Consider the following 20,198-nt stretch of genomic DNA (forward strand, 5'->3'; position numbering starts at 1 on the left):
ATTGTGACATCCAGTAGGAGATGGTGGTAAGACTGCAGAACACCTGAGAGATTAGATAAAGGAAGAGTTTAGAGGAGGAAAGGTATATTTGGGTGTTGTCATCAATAGCAGTTCAGAGATGAAGGAAGTGAACCAAGAGAGGACATGTTATGGAGTTAAACAAAGTGTAGGAAGCACAGAAGAAGAGGGTGGTCTACAGTTTCAAAGACCATGGATAGGTCTAAAAAGGCAGGCATGCAGTAGGCTGGGTGATCACTAAAGTAACAAGTAAAGGATCAGTTACATCACTGGCATGCATCTGAATGCACAAACAAGCAAGCTGCGTAACCAATCAGTGACCACAATAATGTGCATGCCTTATGGGTCAATGCATGGCGCATGTGCACAGGAGAGTGACAGCTGAATGAGAAGAAGCAGAGAGTCTGAGTGAGGTGCATGAACTTGTGACACTACAGTTTAACATCAAACACCTGTGCACTTTGCTATCAATTCTTATAGCTGAGCACCTAGAGCAAAAACAGCTGGCATTACTGATACCATCTGGTGGTTCAGAAGGTCCTTTGGGAAGATTCTCCATGCTGGGAGCATTATAGTTCCACTGTACAGAAGACATATAAATAAAATATAAATGCATTCTTCATTTTCATCTTTATTAAAACAAAAGAAAAACAGGTAGGGCCTAATGCAGAGTGGAACACATGCTGGCTGTATAAGCTTCAGCTTTGCGTGCGTATATACACCCATATGCAGAGATAAACACAGCATCTACCTCTACGCATATTTATTAATAGTGCACAAATATTTCACTGTTCTCTACAAAGAATACTTGGCCATTCACACCCTGCCCCAGAGGAGTTTACAATCTATATTCCCTACGTGTCCAAACACAAATATACACTAGGGTTGATTTTTGTCCATTTTGATGATCATGCTTTCTTATTTGAGTATAAGAGAAATAAATACAGGAAGTAGTGGTAGTGCTTAAACTGCCCAAACATCGCCTAGTTGCCTGAGCACCGTATAACCATATATGCCTACAAATTGGCAATGCTTGTGAGTGGACAAAATGGAGGGGCAGATTTATTACTGGATACCTGCTATCCCCCCTCCTCCACACTCTGACAACACTCTGACCCCTCCAGCTACATTGTTTGGCATTTTGCACGTGAAGAACCTCATCTCCTGGGCTCCCTGATTGTACATGGGAAAGCTCCCAGACTCTCCCCAATATGAATTTCATTTTCCAGGCTCATGGACTGCACATGCATCCACTCCTGAGATTCCCATCATGGAGGATATAGTCTTTGCCCTGTGTCCAAATAGCAGCAGCTGAATTGGGGCACTGAAGAGCTTTGATACGGGGGCCTGCTGTGTCACCCCCAGCCAGTGGCACCTCTAGGGTTGTGCCTAGTGGGAAATCCAGCACTGACAAAGTGGACAGATGCAGACCTGCCACGCAGGTCACAAGGTTGCACACACTTGTAGACACTGGCGTCAGGGCCGTAACTAGGTACAGTATGTGCGGAGTGTGCCTTCGCACATAGCGTTGCAGGGTAGGGGGCGCTGTTGGCGGCACTTGTCAATTATCTGTTTTAATGATTTCACTTGTAGCTTCCACCATTTTGAAGCCAAGCGTCTCCTGACCGCCCCCGGTCTCCTATCTCCACCCCTTCTGTCGCTAATACCTGTACAACATTCATGAACTTAACTTGAGAGCTCTTTGTTATTCAGTAACATCGTCCTTTATTACATTTCAAGATGATGACATACTCGGGATTCAAACCCATTTGTGTATACCCATTTCACTCTATTCATTGAGCTATCTGCAGTTGCATAGAAAGCTAGAGAATTATAATTATTTGAAGCTTACCTTATACTTTGCGAAAAAAATTATCAGCATTACCGCTGAGCAGATCTATGTAATGTGAGGCTTCAAGGGATTGGATGTGTGGCTGCACACTACATAAATCTGCTCAACTGCAATGCAGATTCATTTTCTACAAAGTACAAGTAGCTTCATATAGATCTCCTAGTTTTTATGCAGGATCATATAGCTGAATGAGTAGGATCGGGGGCATAGCCAGAACTTTGTGGGCCCCATAGCAACATTTTGAAGGGGCCCCTCCTCCCAATGCTTCTAAAGAGACACTTCTCTGCAGCAGTTGTTAATTTTATGCCCTATAATAGTGCCCTAGCTAATTTTCTGAACCATAGTAGAGTCTTATAGTAGTGCCCTAGTTTATTTTATGAATCGTAGTAGTACTTAAGTTCACCCTATGTCACATTTCAGAGCTACCAGTACACATTATGCCACACAGTACCCCCATTTCACTTAATGATATGTAGTGCTCCCCATTAATATAAAAAAATGCCATCCAGTTCATTTTATACCACACAAAAATGAGCAAGTCCAGGGGTACACCTAGATATATTGCAGGCCCCATGGAAAAAAATTGAAAGGACCCCTACATACCACCCAATGGCTGAAAAAATATATAACACATATAACTTTGACAGGGAAGGTGGGCCCCTCCCAGCTCTGGGCCCCATAGCAGCTGCGCTGCCTGCACCTATGGTAGCTATGATCTTGAGTAGGATGATTGACTGTTATGCAACATGTTATAGGTTTGAATCCTGGGAATGGCAGTATATTGAAATGTGTTATTTAATAAAGGGTATTGTAACTGAATAACAACGAGCTCTCAAGTTAAGTGCAAGAATGGGAAATAAAGAGGATTTGTATCCAAATTTATTTTATACATACATTGGATACATACATTGAATACATACATTGAAGACCCTTAGTCCAGAAGGATTGAATGAAACATATGATATCATTCCTTTTTTGCATTAGGTAGATATGGGGGTGGGCTCACTTTGCAGTGCACTGTTGTTGATGCGATGGATCCTTTGTTCTGCTTATTAGTGTTCCACCGCTGGCCTGGTCCTGTGCAATATTTTTATATCCCTTTTAAAATATATTCTATGTCTCTCCCTGCTTTGTTTTTCCTCTTTTTAGATAAAAGCTTATTGTAATATATTGTCTTTGAATATCTTATGTGCAATAATATTAGCTGATTGTATTTACAGGTGTAAAAAAACATTGGTCATTTGCTTAGATCTTAGAGATTTTAATATATTGTGTGCATTTTTTAGTATGATAATTAGGGCTTTCTATGAACCAATTCCTATCGTAGTGTTTGTATGTTAGTAGAAGTGAATATGCACCTGTCCCTAATTAGGATCTAATTCTCTTGTATGAATTCCATTATGACTATCTATTTAAATAATGTTTATTTTTATATTTATGATATGCTATATAGATGTATGTATTTTTAGCATTATGTTAATGTTTTTTAGCTTATGAATGTTCATTTGTTTTGATAATGTTTTACTGCTGAGCATTAATAATGAGATTGGGTAATTAACACCAGCGGTATAAGTATGATACAGAACATCATGGAGCCACACCCCCTGATGAAGACCGTGATTGATCGAAACGCATTGGCGTGGTAACGACAAAACTAGACGTGCTGACGTCACAAGTGCTGTCCTGACTCTGCTTGAGCTTCAAAACGCGAGCGGTGAATTTGCCAGCAGGAGGTTTCCCGTTTCGGACGCTATCCGGAGGCACCGATGGTGACCTACTGAGCCATTTTATTGAAACTACAATATATGTATATGTATACTACAATTAAAACAAGTGCTGTATTATTTTACTGATACTTTGCGCCCCTCATTTGCTTTTTTTTACACACACACACACACACACACACACACATATATACAGTATATATATATATATATATATATATATATATAATGTGGGAGGGACATCATAGCATGGGCTTTCTCTGGGATACAGTTTGTCATGCTCTTCCTCACGAGTCATGTGCTTTCTGTCCCTATTGGAAAAATAGGGGGAGGGAGTGCCGATTCTCTTTCTGGCACAGGGCCCCAAGAAGTGTAGTTACGGCTCTGACTGGCATATCTACAGTATCTGCTCGTAGATTACCTGTTTTTACTTGCAATTAACAAATCAATTGTGCAATTTTTTTTTTATCAGTAAAAAAATTGTTTCATTTTGATCCGATTATGTAAGAATGTGAGTAAAAGCCAAATACACTTTATACCCACTGTAAGACATCCTTGACAGTTAAAGGGTTACAGGTTTAGTTCCTCTATGGTTGAGCAAATATCTTTTCCGGTTTGATATCATCGTACAGTTGCGGTCTGTTTTCTGTGTGTAGCCATCCTTCTATCTCTCTCTCACTTGTTCCTTTTTTCAGTCACAAGAATTTTGTTCAGAGGATAACTTATCAGAGCAGCTATGCAGGCCATAAAGTGTGTTGTGGTCGGTGACGGGTAAGTAACAGGGAGTAATAGGGCAATTATAGGGTGTAGATGTACAGGCTGTGGAATTAGGAGACAAGGCTAATAATTTTGTGTAAAACCAGAAAGTAGAATCTGCTTTTTATACTATGTAACTATACTTCCTGTATATGTGCTATGTGTTGTACAGTTAATGTATACAGTATATGCAATTTTTGAAAAGTAAGTACTGTGACAATTGGCTCTTATTTAATAATATTTCCCTGTTTTTGGAATCAAATTATTCATATGTTGTTCAAATTGCACGGTTTGTTTAGATATATATATTTTTGTATCTATTTATTTATCTAGCCACTCTGCTGCTCTTTATGTGCCTTAGTATGTGAGATAAGAAAGGTGCGGAACGGTTGTGAAATGTTAGAAACAAATTTGCCACCTGATGATTGAATTCTGGGCTCTAAGCCATTGCTTTCACGGCTGCCAAATTGACTAGACATCCTGAACGCTGTTAGGAGTGCAGATATAAATTTGTGAAACTCACCTGTTTGTCTCGGTTATAATATTATAGTATAGATACCTATTTACAGAATATAAAACATTTCTGGGCAATAATGGGCGTGGTTGAGTTGATATAAGCAATTATTTTGAGTTGACAATTAGCTGTTCTGTATTGGAAACATGTATGCATGATCTAAGTTATCAGTTTGCAATACGGAGGATGTAACAAAATTAAAACATGCTGTTATACCATAGAAAAGTAATATATTAATTATAAATAGAATAATATTTCCATTTTGAAATCCCCAGTAAAAACTATTTTTACATCTTACTTTTTTTTTTGGCTCGGGGGGAGGGGGTGCATGTAGTGACAGTCAATCATCATCCTCTGCAGTGTTCTAAGAGTGTCAGGGGCATTGGCTGAGAGCATGGGAAGCGCCCTCTGATTGGGGTGTGAGTCATGACCACATCCCAACAGCAGATCAGGTCAGATTGGTAAAATGACTGAGTGACAAAGAACCAGCACACCCTGTCAGAGAGAAGAATCAAACCCATTTTTGCTCTTCAGTAGCTAGGTGCAGGTTCCTTTACTAATGTTAAAATATATATTTTTAGAAATCTTCAGGGCTGTGTAACCTTTTCTCTTACCAGAGCAAGGGCGGATTGGGATAGAAAACCAACCTGGGAAATTTATGGAAGCAACCCTAATAGTGGTGCGATCTGATAAGAGGGTTGGGTCTGTTCCGGGGGGCAGGATCCCTCCTCATAGGGCCTGATTGTACTCAATTGCGGTCTTCCTTGCGTCATTTGCTGCAGTTGTGTCTGAGACCAGGGCCGGATTGGGAACTAATAGTGTCCCTGTAAAATGTTGTAGAAGTGGCCCGACATGGGCAGCACAAGAGGTATAACATACTGTGTAGCAATGGCAGTATCACTGGATGGCAGAGTTGCTGTACTGCAAAGATGCAATTACAGAATGAATGGGGACAAAACAGTGTACTGAGTGTGATGGGCTGTCTGTCATGTGGAGGGTGGAGCCACATGACAATATGCAAAACAGGCCCCACAGACATATCGACCTACTGTACCAGGAATCTTCCTGGTGAGTACTATGGCCAATCCGCCCTGTACCAGAGCATGTGCATTGCCCCTCCACCACCGCCCCCCACTTCCACCATCACAATGCAAAGACCCCACATATCTAGGCTTACTATACTATCCCTTTAAACCGGAACACTCATGAATTACACAGGATCTCTAGTTGCTTAAAACCAGGTAAAATGTAGACTTGAAGTCAACCAGCCACAGAACTTGTGTAATTCATGAGAGTCCTGGTTTAAAGGGATAGTATGGTAAACCTACACATATCTAGCCAGGCAGTCACATTTCTTCGAAAAGATCTTCTGAAAGATGGCACATGGCACAAATGAGAGCAAAAAAGAGCAATACTCTGACACAGTACATCAGTATTTGCTAGCTCTTGTGTGGAGCCATCTTAATGAATATATCACAGGAAAGATGGCGCCGCAGCCTCTGGATGAGTATAGGGATGGGAGGCGCCTCATGGGCAGCCAAAGAGGTCAGTCCTGGGAGCAGGATGTATAGATCAAGCACCACATGACCCGTAAGCCCAGCTGCCCACCAGCACTCTGATTCTATGATAGACATGCCACTGGGCTGCATTGAAAAATACAACATATTTGAAGGGTCTGCAATAAAAGTCACTTGCTTAAACATACAATACATATAATTTACAAAAGGAAAAGAGGAACACTTTGTAATACAGTTCAGTGGCATGGTATGTCTGCAAAGCTCTATGTGAACAGAGGAAGTGTGGCCATTTTTTAAAGCAGGGGAAAAATAAGCAGCACTTTATAGAAATATGTAAAAACTTGGAAAGTTTTTTATTTAAAAAACAACAACAACTATTTATTAAGCTACAATAAAATCAAGGACACAATATTACTGAAATTCCATACAACAGGTGTGTCATGTCTTACTGTTGTAGTAACACATTGGAGTGCTCTCACTGCTGTAGTAACACATTAGCCCCTTCTCTCACTGCTGTAGTAACACATTGCCCTGCTCTCACTGCTGTATAATACATTAGCCCCCTCTCACTGCTTTAGTAACACACTGGCCCGTTCTCACTGTTGTAGTAACACATTAGCCCCCACTCGCTGCTGTAGTAACACACTGGCCTGCTCTCACTGCTATTGTAGCGCATTCCCCCCTCTCACTGTTGTAGTAACACATTAGCCCCTTCTTACTGCTGTAGTAACACATTTGGCCCACTGTCACTGCTGTAGTAACACATTAGCCCCCTCTCACTTCTGTAGTAACACACTGGCCCACTCTCACTGCTGTAGTAACACACTGGCCTGCTCTCACTGCTATTGTAGCGCATTCCCCCCTCTCACTGTTGCAGTAACACATTAGCCCCCTCTCACTGCTGTAGTAACACACTCGCCCACTTTCGCTGCTGTAGTAACACATTAGCCTCCTCTCACTGCTGTAGTAACACACTAGCCCGCTCTCACTGCTATAGTAGCGCATTGCCCCTCTCTCAGTGTTGTAGTAACACATTAGCCCCTTCTCTAGAGTGACCATATTATTCCTTTTACCTGGCACGCTCATGGATTACACAGGTTCTGTGGCTGATTAAAACCAGCTGAAATGTAGGCTTGAAGTCAGCCAGCCACAGAACCTGAGTAATCCAAGAGCGTCCCAGGTAAAAGGGATAATATGGTCACTCTACCCTTCTCACTGCTGTAGTAAGTAACACATTGGCCTGCTCTCTCTGCTGTAGTAACACACTGGCCCGCTCTCACTGCTATAGTAGCGCATTGCCCTCCTCTCACTGTTGTAGTAACACTTTAGCTCCCTCTCACTGCTGTAGTAACACATTATTCCCCTCTCGCTACTGTAGTAACACATTGGCCCAGTCTCACTACTGTTGTAACACATTATCCCCCCTCGCTGCTGTAGTAACACATTAGCCCCCTCTCACAGGCTGTGATAATGTATTGGCCCCCCTTTCGTGGCTGTAGTAACACACAGGCCCGCACGCACTGCTTTAGTAACACATTAGCAAACTGTCACTGCTGTAGCCCCCCTAATTGATGTAGTAATGCATTAGCTCCACTCACTGCTGTATTAGCGCATTGGCTTGTTCTAACCGCTGTAGTAAGTAACACACTGGTCCACTGTCGCAGCTGTAGTATCACAATTGCCCCTCTCGCTACTTTAGAAAAACACTTCTTCTCTCACTGCTGTAGCACCATATTTCCCTTTCTTTGAGTGTCATAGAAACACATTTGCCCCACTCTCACTGCTGTAGTAACACACTAGTATACCCTCACTGCTGCAGTAACACACTAGTCCACTCTCACTGCTGTAGTAACACACTAGCCACTTTCACTGCTATAGTAGTAACACACTAGCCCACTCTCACTGCTTTAGTAACACATTGGCCTGCTTTAACTGATGTAGTAAGGTGTTTACCCTCTTAGAAGGCGGGATGTACTAAAGTGAAAATGCGGCAAAACCACCCGTTTTCGGGGGGTTTACAGCATTTTCATATGTACTACTGCCTGGCCACCGGGATTTTGGTGCGGATGGTAATGCCATCTTTTGCTGGCGTTACCCTGTTGAAGCCTATGGGCTTCTTTCCGCAGCCATCCTGAGGGATCCATTCGGATCCCACCTGCTCCCCCCCGAAGCCTCCATCCAGCACCCAGCTCCGGGCACCGACGGTGGGATGTCCTGCTCCAGCCGCCCTCCTCCTCCTGCCCCGCCTGGACGTACAGGCACCTCCTTTCCTAGCCCCAGGTGGAGCCTGTGGTGACAGCAGTGGGGGAGGAGCTGGTGTCTCTGTCCCTCCTTCCCCCGGAGACACCCGTAAGTAAGCACCCGTCTCATTTCCTCCAGCAGCAGCAGCAGCCGGCATCGCAAAGAACAGCTCATATCGGTGAGAGCTGTCCTTTGCTATACTAATCGCATACTGTATGTTAGTACATATGCGATTAGTATGTAGGCGAAGTGTGGCAGAATACTCCGCCACACCTTTGTACATCCTACCCTCGCTGCTCTAGCAACACACTATCCCAGTGTCCTGCATCAGTTCAGTGGTAGTGTCTTTTGCTGCATCAGTCCAGTCACAGTGGTTGTGTCTTTTGCTGCTATATGTCCAGTGCTGCTGTATAAGTACAGCAGTGGCGTCACAAGGGGGGTGCGGCCCGCTCCCGGGTGTCACCCGCCGAGGGGTGACACCAAAATGCCGGCTCCTGCAGAGTGACAGAAGCCGAGTGCTGCACTGTTATATTATGTGCAGCACTCGGCTCCTGTCACTTTGTAGGAGCCAGCACTGCAGGGACAGCACCTCCCGAGAGTCAGCCCTCACCTCCCACACCCCCCAGTGAAAAAAAAAACGGGTGTCGGGACGCGAAGACCCGCCCATCCGCAAAGCCCCGCCCCCTTTGCGTGCCTGCAATGGTTTAAAAACGGGTTCCGCCTGCGAAGCCCCGCCCCTCTGTTTAAGCCCCGCCCATTCCTGCGAAGCCCCGTCCCTTTTATCATCGCTGCCGCACCGGGTGTCACAGAGGTGAGTGACGCCTCTGAAGTACAGTCCAGTGGTGCTGTCTTGTGCTGCAACAGTCCAGTGGTGGTGTCTTGTGCTGCATCAGTCCAGTCACAGTGGTGGTGTCCTCTGCTGCCATATGTCCAGTGCTGCTGTATAATAGTCCATTGCAGTAGTGATGTGTTATCCTGCATCAGTCAAGTCAGGGTGGTGTCCCTGTGCTGTTGTATATGTACAGTGGTACTGCCGTATATGTCCAGTGGTACTGCCGTATATGTCCAGTGATACTGCCGTATATGTCCGGTGATACTGCTGTATATGTCCAGCGGTACTGCCGTATAAATCCAGTGATACTGCCGTATAATTCCAGTGGTACAGGCGTATAATTCCAGCGGTACTGGCGTATAATTCCAGTCCAGTGATATTGCCGTATATGTCCAGTGGTACTGCCGTATAATTAGTGGTATAGCCGTATAATTCCAGTGGTACTGCCGTATAATTTCAGTGGTACTGCCATATAATTCCAGCGGTACTGGCGTATAAATCAAGTCCACTGATACTGCTGTATAAAACTGGTGGTACTAACGTATAATTCCAGTGATACTGCCGTATAATTCCAGTGGTACTGGCGTATAAATCCAGTCCACTGGTACTGCCGTATTCCAGTGGTACTGCCGTACAATTCCAGTGATACTGCCGTATAATTCCAGCGGTACTGGCGTATAAATCCAGTCCACTGATACTGCCGTATAAATCCAGTGGTACTGCCGTAAAAATCCAGTGGTACTACCGTATAATTCCAGTGATATTGCCGTATATTTCCAGTGGTACTGCCGTATAATTCCAGTGGTACTGCCGTATAATTTAAGTGGTACTGGCATATAATTCCAGTGGTACTGGTGTATAAATCCAATCCAGTGATATTGTCATATATGTCCAGTGGTACTGCCGTATAAATCCAGTGATCCTGCCGTATAATTCCAGTGCTACTGACGTATAAATCCAGTGATACTGCCATATAATTCCAGTGATACTGCCAAATAATTCCAGTGGTATTGGCATATAATTCCACTGGTACTGGCGTATAAATCCAGTCCACTGATACTGCCGTATAAGTCCAGTGGTACTGCCATAAAAATCCAGTGGTACTACCGTATAATTCCAGTGATATTGCCGTATATTTCCAGTGGTACTGCCATATAATTCCAGTGGTACTGCCGTATAATTCCAGTGGTACTGCCGTATAATTTAAGTGGTACTGGCATATAATTCCAGTGGTACTGGTGTATAAATCCAATCCAGTGATATTGCCATATATGTCCAGTGGTACTGCCGTATAAATCCAGTGATCCTGCCGTATAATTCCAGTGGTACTGGCGTATAAATCCAGTGATACTGCCATATAATTCCAGTGATACTGCCAAATAATTCCAGTGGTACTGGCATATAATTCCACTGATACTGGCGTATAAATCCAGTCCAGTGAAACTGCCGTATATGTCCAGTGGTACTACCGTATAATTCCAGTGGTACTGGCATATAAATCCAGTGATACTGCCATATAATTCCAGTGGTACTGACCTGTGCTGTATATTATTTACTCCAAATAAAGGGGTTATTAATATTTAATTCATATAATTTTCACAGGGTTTGCCCCGTGTGGTGTAGAGGTACGCTCTCCTGTACCGTATATAGGGGGTCATTCCGAGTTGACCGCTCACTAGCTGTTTTTAGCAGCCGTGCAAACGCTAAGCCGACGCCCTCTGGGAGTGCATCTTAGCTTAGCAGAAGTGCGAACGAAAGGATCGCAGAGCGGCTACAAGAAATATTGTGCAGTTTCTGAGTAGCTTCAGACCTACTCAGCGCTTGCGATCACTTCAGACCATTCAATTCCGAATTTGACGTCACAAACACGCCCTGCGGCGACGCCAGCAGTGCGACTGAAAAGCTTTGCTAGACCTTGAGTGAAACTACATTGGCCATTGTGAAAGTACGTCACGCGTGCGCATTGCACCGCATACGCATGCGCAGAAGTGCCTTTTTTTGCATAATCGCTGTGCAGCGAACATTTCCAGCTAGTGGTCAACTCGGAATGACCCCCATTGTTATATAACTCTAGAAAAGTAATGGAGAACAAAAATTTGGAGGATAAAATAGGGAAAGATCAAGAACCACTTCCTCCTAGTGCTGGAGCTGCTGCCACTAGTCATGACAGACAATGAAATGCCATCAACGTCGTCTGCCAAGGCCGATACCCAATGTCATAGTAGAGGGCATGTCAAATCCAAAGAGCCAAAATATAGGATTTTAATTACCTACCGGTAAATCCTTTTCTCGTAGTCCGTAGAGGATGCTGAGGTCCACATTAGTACCATGGGATATAGACGGATCCACTAGGAGCCATTGCCATTTTTAGAGTTTGAGAGTGTGGGCTGGCTTCTCCCTCTATGCCCCTCCTAACAGACTCAGTCTAGAAACTGTGCCTGAGGAGACGGACATCTTCGAGAGAAGGATTTTACACAGATAGTGGCGAGATTCACACCAGCTCACACACAAGGCAAACCAAGCTAACTAGCTTGAAACATCAGCAACAGCTGAACAGGATTACTTACCAAGTAACAAAACAGTACTTACCAAGAACTAAGCAGTGCTGAACTAAATAACCACTGCAGGATCACAAAGCGATGGGCGGGCGCCCAGCATCCTTTCGGACTACGAGAAAAGGATTTACTGGTAGGTAATTAAAATCCTATTTTCTCTTACGTCCTAGAGGATGCTGGGGTCCACATTAGTACCATGGGGATGTAACAAAGCTCCCAGAATGGGAGGGAGAGCACGGAGGCTCCTGCAGAACCAATTAACCAAACTTTAGGTCCTCAGAGGCCAAAGTATTGAACTTGTAGAACCTTGCGAACGTGTTCGAGCCGACCAAGTAGCTGCTCGGCAGAGATATAATGCCGAGACACCCCGGGCAGCCACCCAGGAAGAACCCATCGTACAAGTAGAGTGGGCATTAACAGACGTAGGACATGTCAAGCCTGCTGTAGAATACGCATGCTGGATAGTGAACCTGATCCAGCGAGAGATCATCTGCTTAGAAGCAGGACACCCAATTTTCTTGGGATCATACAGGACAAACAGAGAGTCCGACTTTCTGTGACGAGCAGTCCTCCTCACATAGATCTTTAGAGCCCTTACAACATCTAAGGACTTTGATGAAATTGAGGAGTCAGTCGCAACTGGCACCACAATAGGTTGGTTGATATGAAATGCCGACACAATCTTCGGAAGAATCTGCTGACGTGTCCGAAGCTCAGCTCTATCTTCATGGAAGATCAAGTATGGGCTTTTACATGACAAAGCCCCCAACTCCGACACACGTCTACCAGAAGCTAAGGCCAACAAAGTGACAGCCTTCCACATGAGAAACTTGACCTCAACCTCCTGTAGAGGTTCAAACCAGTCCGACTGGAGGAACTGCAACACCACGTTGAGACCCCAGGGCACTGTAGGCGGCACGAAGGGAGGTTGGATGTGCAGATCTCCCTTCAAAAAAGTCTGAACTTCAGGGAGGGCAGCCAACTGTTTCTGGAAGAAAATGGATAGGGACGAAATTTGGACCTTTATGGATCCTAACCTCAGGCCCATATCCACATCTGCTTGCAGGAAGAGGAGAAAACGTCCCAGTTGAAACTCCACTGCAGGAACCTTCTTGGACTCACACCAAGAGACATATTTATTCCAAATACGATGATAATGTTTGGACGTTACTCCTTTCCTAGAACGTATCAGGGTAGGAATAACCTTGATTGGAATGCCCTTCCGAGCTAGTATCTGGTGTTCAACCTCCATGCCGTCAAAAGTAGCCGCGGTAAGTCTTGATAGGCGAATGGCCCCTGCTGCAGCAGGTCCTCCCGAAGAGGCAGAGGCCCCGGCTCTTCTAGCAGTAGATCCAGAAGATCCGCGTACCAAGCCCTTCTCGGCCAGTCCAGAGCAATGAGGATTGCCTGAACTCTTGTTCTGCTTATGAGTTTGAGAACTCTTGTAATGAGTGGGAGAGGAGGAAACACGTACACCGACTGGAACACCCACGGAGTCACTAGGGCGCCACTGCTTGCGGGTCCCTCGACCTGGAACAATACCGCCAAAGCTTCTTGTTGAGATGAGAGGCCATCATGTCGATCTGGGGTACACACACAAAGATCTGTTACCTTCTTGAACACCTCCGGATGGAGACCCCACTCCCCTTGATGGAGATCGTGTCTGCTGAGGAAGTCCACTTCCCAATTTTCTAGTCCCGGAATGAAGATCGCTGACAGTGCCAACACGTGCTTTTCTGCCCAGAGGATGATTCTTGTTACCTCTGACATTGCAGCTCTGCTCTTCGTTCCGCCCTGTCGGTGTTAGGATCTCCTGCTCTGTGCTGCCACGTCGCCATGGCAACCGGGAGGCAAGTGTTAGCGAAGTAACCTGAGCGCAGCTGATACTCCAGTCCGGGTTTTTACTGTGTAGTGGTTACAGGCTCTGTGCACGGCAGGGAATCCGGCGCTGGTTTTGTGCTCACAGTCTGTGAGGTCTGAGTGGGGCGTGGACAGCACCTGCTATATAAACCATCCTCTCAGGCTAGGCAAATGCTGCTGAATCTTTGTTTGTTAGTCAGTTCCAGAGAGTTAGCTAGTACTGTGTGACTTTGTATTTACTTGTTGCTTACTGCGAATAGGCCTTGGGATTCGGTACTTCATTCTGCCAATCCGGACCTAGCAGTAAGACTGGAGTCAGTTGTTTGACCTGCTGGGGTTCTTTTGCTATTCTGTGAACCCAGCAGGTACTCTCAGACCTGCTTGCTTAATCCTCCCTCACCGTGCAGGGCGTCCAGGTGTCAGTTTAGTGGCAGTAAGCTGAACCTGTGCCCTGCAAGTGGGGGTTAGGATTGTGGATACTCTCCTTGTGTCTATATTTCTATCTCTGACCAAGGAGTTTATTCCCACACCCGTTGGTAACCCTTTGGGGTTTTTTCTGTTGCTCTTAGCAACATCATTTCAGGTGCTCCACATGTTAAATCACTACACCTCGCTTCATTGTCCGTTCTATTCCATCTGAGCATTCCTGACACTAGGGAGACACCCAATTCCTGAGCCTTTGGGCTTCTCCGTTCACTTTGTGTTTATTAGTTATTCCATCACCTCCTGTGTATGTTATGTTATACTGTCTGTGAGTTCGTTTGCTTCGCTTCCCTCTCTGTTCATACACCGGTATACTCCTGTTAGCACTGGTGTGCGTAACATATTCAGCAGCCCTACTCCTGTTGAAATTTTGTGGGAATATGGAGCATACCCCTCAAAATACTTTGCAACAGGTGGTCGATCAGGTGCAGGTCCTGACTCGACAATTTAATGAGATATCCATTAAGATGAACACCCCGCAGGCCGCTAGCGGAGCTCCCGCAGCAGCAGCGGCAAGTTCATGGGTTAAGGAGCCGAAAGTAAATCTCCCGGATCGTTTTTCTGGAGATCGCTCGCAGTTCTTTTGTTTCAAGGAGAGCTGTAAGCTATATTTCAGGCTTAGGCCCCAGTCTTCTGGGTCGGAGATTCAGCGGGTGGGCATGGTGATTTCCTTGCTACAAGGAGACCCACAGGTCTGGGCATATGGGTTACAGCCAAAAGTGTTGATGCTTTTTTTACGGCACTGGGCATTTTGTATGACGACCCTGACAAGATGGCTTCAGCCGAGGCTCAGATTACGGTCCTTAAGCAAGGGCGACGGCCAGCTGAGGTTTATAGTACGGAGTTTCGGAGGTTGGCTCATGATACCCAGTGGAATGACCCAGCCCTGAGAAACCAGTACCGAAGGGGCCTTTCTGACCAGATAAAGGACCAACTGGTACAATATCCCTCGCCTGATAGCTTAGATCAGCTCATGCAGTTATCCATCCGGGTGGATAGACGGCTGAGAGAGCGTAGGCTTGAAAGGGAGACCGCAGTTTCCTTTTTTCCCAAGGGAACCTCAGACTCTGAGGAATATTCCGAGGAGCCTATGCAGATTGGGGCTACCCGCCTCTCCTCGCGTGAGAAGACGCAGAGGAGACAGCAGGGTTTGTGTTTGTACTGTGGGAATAAAGGTCATGTTGCAGTATCATGCCCAGAAAAACCGGAAAACTTCAGGGCCTGAGGGTGATGGGAAATATACTGTGAGGCCAGAAGTCAGAATTTCCCAAAAAGACTTTTCTCATTCCGGTGACTTTGGAGATCCTCGGTCAAACTGTCAAGACTGAGGCCTTTGTTGACAGTGGGGCCGATGGGGTTTTCATGGACCGTCAATTCGCCCTGGAACACTCTGTTCCCTCAGTACCTTTGGCATCAGAGATTGAGATCTGTGGGTTAAACGGGGAACCATTGTCCCAGGGTAAAATTACCTCCTGCACCAGCCAAATTCCTTTGTTTATTGGAGCCACACACTCTGAAAAATTGTCTTTTTATGTGACTGTCTGTTCTTTTGCCCCATTGGTTTTGGGGTTACCCTGGTTAAGGGCCCATAACCCTCAATTTGACTGGGTCTCTGGGGAGATTCTTAGTTGGGGTAGTGATTATTTCAGGAGTTGCTTGAGCCTTCCAGTCAGGCTCTCGCAGCTAAGTTTGCCAGGATTGCCAGGATGTTATGCAGATTTTGCGGATGTGTTCTCCAAAAAAGTTGCGGAGGTACTACCTCCCCATCGCCCCTATGACTGTGCCATTGATTTGTTGCCGGATGCTAAGCTTCCCAAGAGCAGGTTGTACTCCCTGTCACGTCCTGAGACTCAGGCTATGGCAGAGTACATTCAGGAGAACTTGGCTAAGGGATTTATCAGACCCTCACAGTCCCCAGTTGGGTCGGGGTTCTTCTTCGTGGGTAAAAAGGACGGTTTGTTGCGACCCTGCATCGACTTCAGGGAATTGAACCGTATCACGATTAAAAACTCGTACCCACTGCCTCTCATTTCGGTTTTGTTTGACCAGCTTCGTACTGCCACCATTTTTTCTAAGATTGACCTACGCGGTGCTTACAATCTAATCCGAATAAGAGAGGGGGATGAATGGAAGACTGCCTTTAATACCCACTCAGGGCATTATGAATATTTGGTAATGCCTTTTGGGCTCTCTAATGCCCCGGCAGTCTTCCAGGAATTCATGAACGATGTGCTCAGGGAATATTTGGATAGATTCTTAGTTGTTTATCTAGATGACATCCTAATCTTCTCTCATTCCCTGGAGGAACATCGGAAGCATGTACGCTTAGTCCTCCAGAAACTCAGAGACCACCAGCTTGGGGCGAAGCTGGAGAAGTGTGAGTTTGAAGTCCAGCAAATCGCATTTCTAGGGTATATTATCTCCTCAGAAGGTTTCCAAATGGAGGGTTCTAAGGTACAGGCAGTCCTGGATTGGGTGCAGCCCACTAGTTTGAAGGCGCTTCAGCGTTTTCTGGGCTTTGCAAATTTTTATAGACGGTTTATCGCTGGGTTTTCGTCTATAGTGGCCCCCTTGGTGGCACTCACTAAGAAAGGGGCGGATGTTGCTCACTGGTCTTGTGAGGCCAAAGCGGCCTTTGCCCGTCTCAAAAGGGCATTTGTCTCGGCAAAGGTGCTGCGACACCCAGATCCAGAGCGTCCTTTTGTGGTAGAAGTGGATGCCTCTGAGATAGGTATTGGGGCAGTGCTCTCTCAGATGGGGGTGTCTGATAATCGCCTTCATCCCTGTGCTTACTTTTCCCGTAAATTTTCGTCTGCAGAGATGAATTATGATGTGGGTAACCGGGAATTGTTGGCTATAAAGGATGCACTCGGGGAGTGGAGACACTGGCTTGAGGGGGCTAAGTTTGTGGTCTCAATTCTCACCGACCATAAGAATCTGGCATATTTAGAGTCAGCGAAGCGGCTCAATGCCAGGCAGGCACGATGGGCTTTGTTTTTTGCTCGCTTTAATTTTCTGATAACATATCGCCCTGGGTCAAAAAACATCAAGGCTGATGCGCTCTCGCGGAGTTTTGCTCCAGTTCAAGAGACCACCGAGGAGCCATTGCCCATTGTGTCCCCATCATGTATTAAAGTGGGCATTACCCAGGACCTCTTATCATTAGTCCTTAGAGCACAGGAGCAGGATCCTCCAGACCTTCCGGTAGGTCTCTTGTTTGTGCCTCCTAGGTTAAGACAGCGAGTGTTCCTGGAATTCCATGCCAAGAGGTCGGCAGGGCATCCGGGTATTGCCAGAACTCGGGAGTTGCTGTCTAGGGCGGTGTGGTGGCCCTCGGTGGCTAGGGATGTGGATCAGTGGGTTCGGGCATGTGATGTTTGTGCCCGAAATAAAACTCCTAGAGGGGTTCCTGTCGGCCCATTACATCCACTCTCTATTCCGTCTAAGCCATGGACCCACATTTCCATGGATTTTGTGGTGGACTTGCCCAAATCCTCGGGGATGACAGCCATTTGGGTTGTCGTTGACAGGTTTTCGAAGATGGGGCATTTCGTTCCACTGGTTGGGTTGCTATCGGCCAGATGCCTGTCTGAGTTATTTATGCAGCATGTTGTGCGCCTCCACGGGTTGCCACTTGATGTGGTCTCTGACCGTGGATCCCAGTTTGTGGCCAAATTCTGGAGGGCATTTTGTTCTGATCTCCAGATTTCTGTGAGCTTGTCGTCAGGCTACCATCCACAGTCTAATGGGTAGACTGAGAGGGTGAACCAGTCCTTGGAGCAGTTCCTCAGGTGTTATGTCTCCAAGTGTCATACTGACTGGGTTGCTCATCTGTCCATGGCGGAGTTTGCCTACAACAACGCGGCTCACTCTGCTACAGGGATCTCTCCCTTCCTTTGTGTGTATGGGCATCATCCTAAGACCAATTCTTTTGACCCCCTGGATTCCACGCCTGGTGGTTCCTCTGTTGTTTCGGTCCTTAGGGGTATTTGGAGGAAAGTGAAGAAAGCCCTTGTGTCTGTGTCATTAGTGACCAAAAGGGTTTTTGATAAGCGGAGAAGACCCTGCAGCTTCAAATTAGGAGACTTCATCTGGTTGTCCACCAAGAATTTGAAGTTGAGACAGCCATCTCATAAGTTAGGCCCCCGGTTCATCGGCCCTTATAAGATCACCGGGGTTATCAATCCGGTGGCATTTCAGTTAGATCTGCCCCGTTCATTGGGTATCAATAAAACATTTCATTGTTACCTTTTAAAACTGGCGGTTAGTAATCCTTCTTCCAGTGGAAGACCTTCTCCTCTTCTGATACGGGGTCAGAGGGAGTTTGTGGTTGAAAGGGTTCTTGACTCCAAGATGGTTCAGGGTCGGCTATCATTTTTGGTGCACTGGAAGGGGTATGGCCCGGAGGAGCGGTCGTGGGTGCGCAGTTGTGATCTTCATGCCCCCAGACTGATACGCTCTTTCTTCTCGCAGTTCCCCAATAAACCCGGTGGTAGGGGTTCTTTGATCCCTCGTCAGAGAGGGGTACTGTTAGGATCTCCTGCTCTGTGCTGCCACGTCGCCATGGCAACCGGGAGGCAAGTGTTAACGAAGTAACCTGAGCGCAGCTGATACTCCGGTCCGGGTTTTTACTGTGTAGTGGTTACAGGCTCTGTGCACGGCAGGGAATCCGGTGCTGGTTTTGTGCTCACAGTCTGTGAGGTCTGAGTGGGGCGTGGACAGCACCTGCTATATAAACCATCCTCTCAGGCTAGGCAAATGCTGCTGAATCTTTGTTTGTTAGTCAGTTCCAGAGAGTTAGCTAGTACTGTGTGACTTTGTATTTACTTGTTGCTTACTGCGAATAGGCCTTGGGATTCGGTACTTCATTCTGCCAATCCGGACCTCGCAGTAAGACTGGAGTCAGTTGTTTGACCTGCTGGGGTTCTTTTGCTATTCTGTGAACCCAGCAGGTTTGCGGCTGTACTCTCAGACCTGCTTGCTTAATCCTCCCTCACTGTGCAGGGCGTCCAGGTGTCAGTTTAGTGGCAGTAAGCTGAACCTGTGCCCTGCAAGTGGGGGTTAGGATTGTGGATACTCTCCTTGTGTCTATATTTCTATCTCTGACCAAGGAGTTTATTCCCACACCCGTTGGTAACCCTTTGGGGTTTTTTCTGTTGCTCTTAGCAACATCATTTCAGGTGCTCCACATGTTAAATCACTACACCTCGCTTCATTGTCCGTTCTATTCCATCTGAGCATTCCTGACACTAGGGAGACACCCAATTCCTGAGCCTTTGGGCTTCTCCGTTCACTTTGTGTTTATTAGTTATTCCATCACCTCCTGTGTATGTTATGTTATACTCTCTGTGAGTTCGTTTGCTTCGCTTCCCTCTCTGTTCATACACCGGTATACTCCTGTTAGCACTGGTGTGCGTAACAGTCGGTTTATGTAAGCAACCATCATTACATTGTCCGAGTGCACTTGAATGGCCCGATTTCTTAGAAGATGGGCCGCTTGAAGAAGACCATTGTAGATGGCTCTTAGTTCCAGAATGTTTATCAGCAGTCCGACTTCCAGACTTGACCACCTTCCTTGAAAGGTTTCCCCTTGAGTGACTGCGCCCCAGCCCCGGAGACTTGCATCCATGGTTAGAAGGAACCAGTCCTGAATCCTGAACCTGCGGCCCTCCAGAAGGTGAGGTAATTGCAGCCACCAGAGGAGTGAAATCCTGGCCTTTGGCGACAGATGTATTCTCTGGTGCATGTGTAGAGGAGATCCCAACCACTTGTCCAGGCGATCCAGCTGGAAGGGCCGAGCATGAAACCTCCCATACTGCAGAGCCTCATAAGGGGCAATCATCTTC

General features: G+C 46.1%; 1 protein-coding gene across 1 annotated transcript in view; it reads left to right on the forward strand.

The window, feature by feature from the left end:
- The first annotated feature begins 4,255 nt into the window (after positions 1 to 4,255).
- RAC2 (Rac family small GTPase 2) overlaps positions 4,256 to 20,198 on the forward strand; it is a 336,789-nt gene continuing 320,846 nt past the window's right edge. Inside the window, exon 1 of the mRNA XM_063940653.1 lies at positions 4,256 to 4,365. Coding sequence (XP_063796723.1) covers positions 4,331 to 4,365 — 35 coding nt within the window. The 5' untranslated portion in view covers positions 4,256 to 4,330. The remainder of the gene's footprint in view (positions 4,366 to 20,198) is intronic.

This window comes from Pseudophryne corroboree, chromosome 9, assembly GCF_028390025.1.
Source record: "Pseudophryne corroboree isolate aPseCor3 chromosome 9, aPseCor3.hap2, whole genome shotgun sequence".
Taxonomy (NCBI): domain Eukaryota; kingdom Metazoa; phylum Chordata; class Amphibia; order Anura; family Myobatrachidae; genus Pseudophryne; species Pseudophryne corroboree.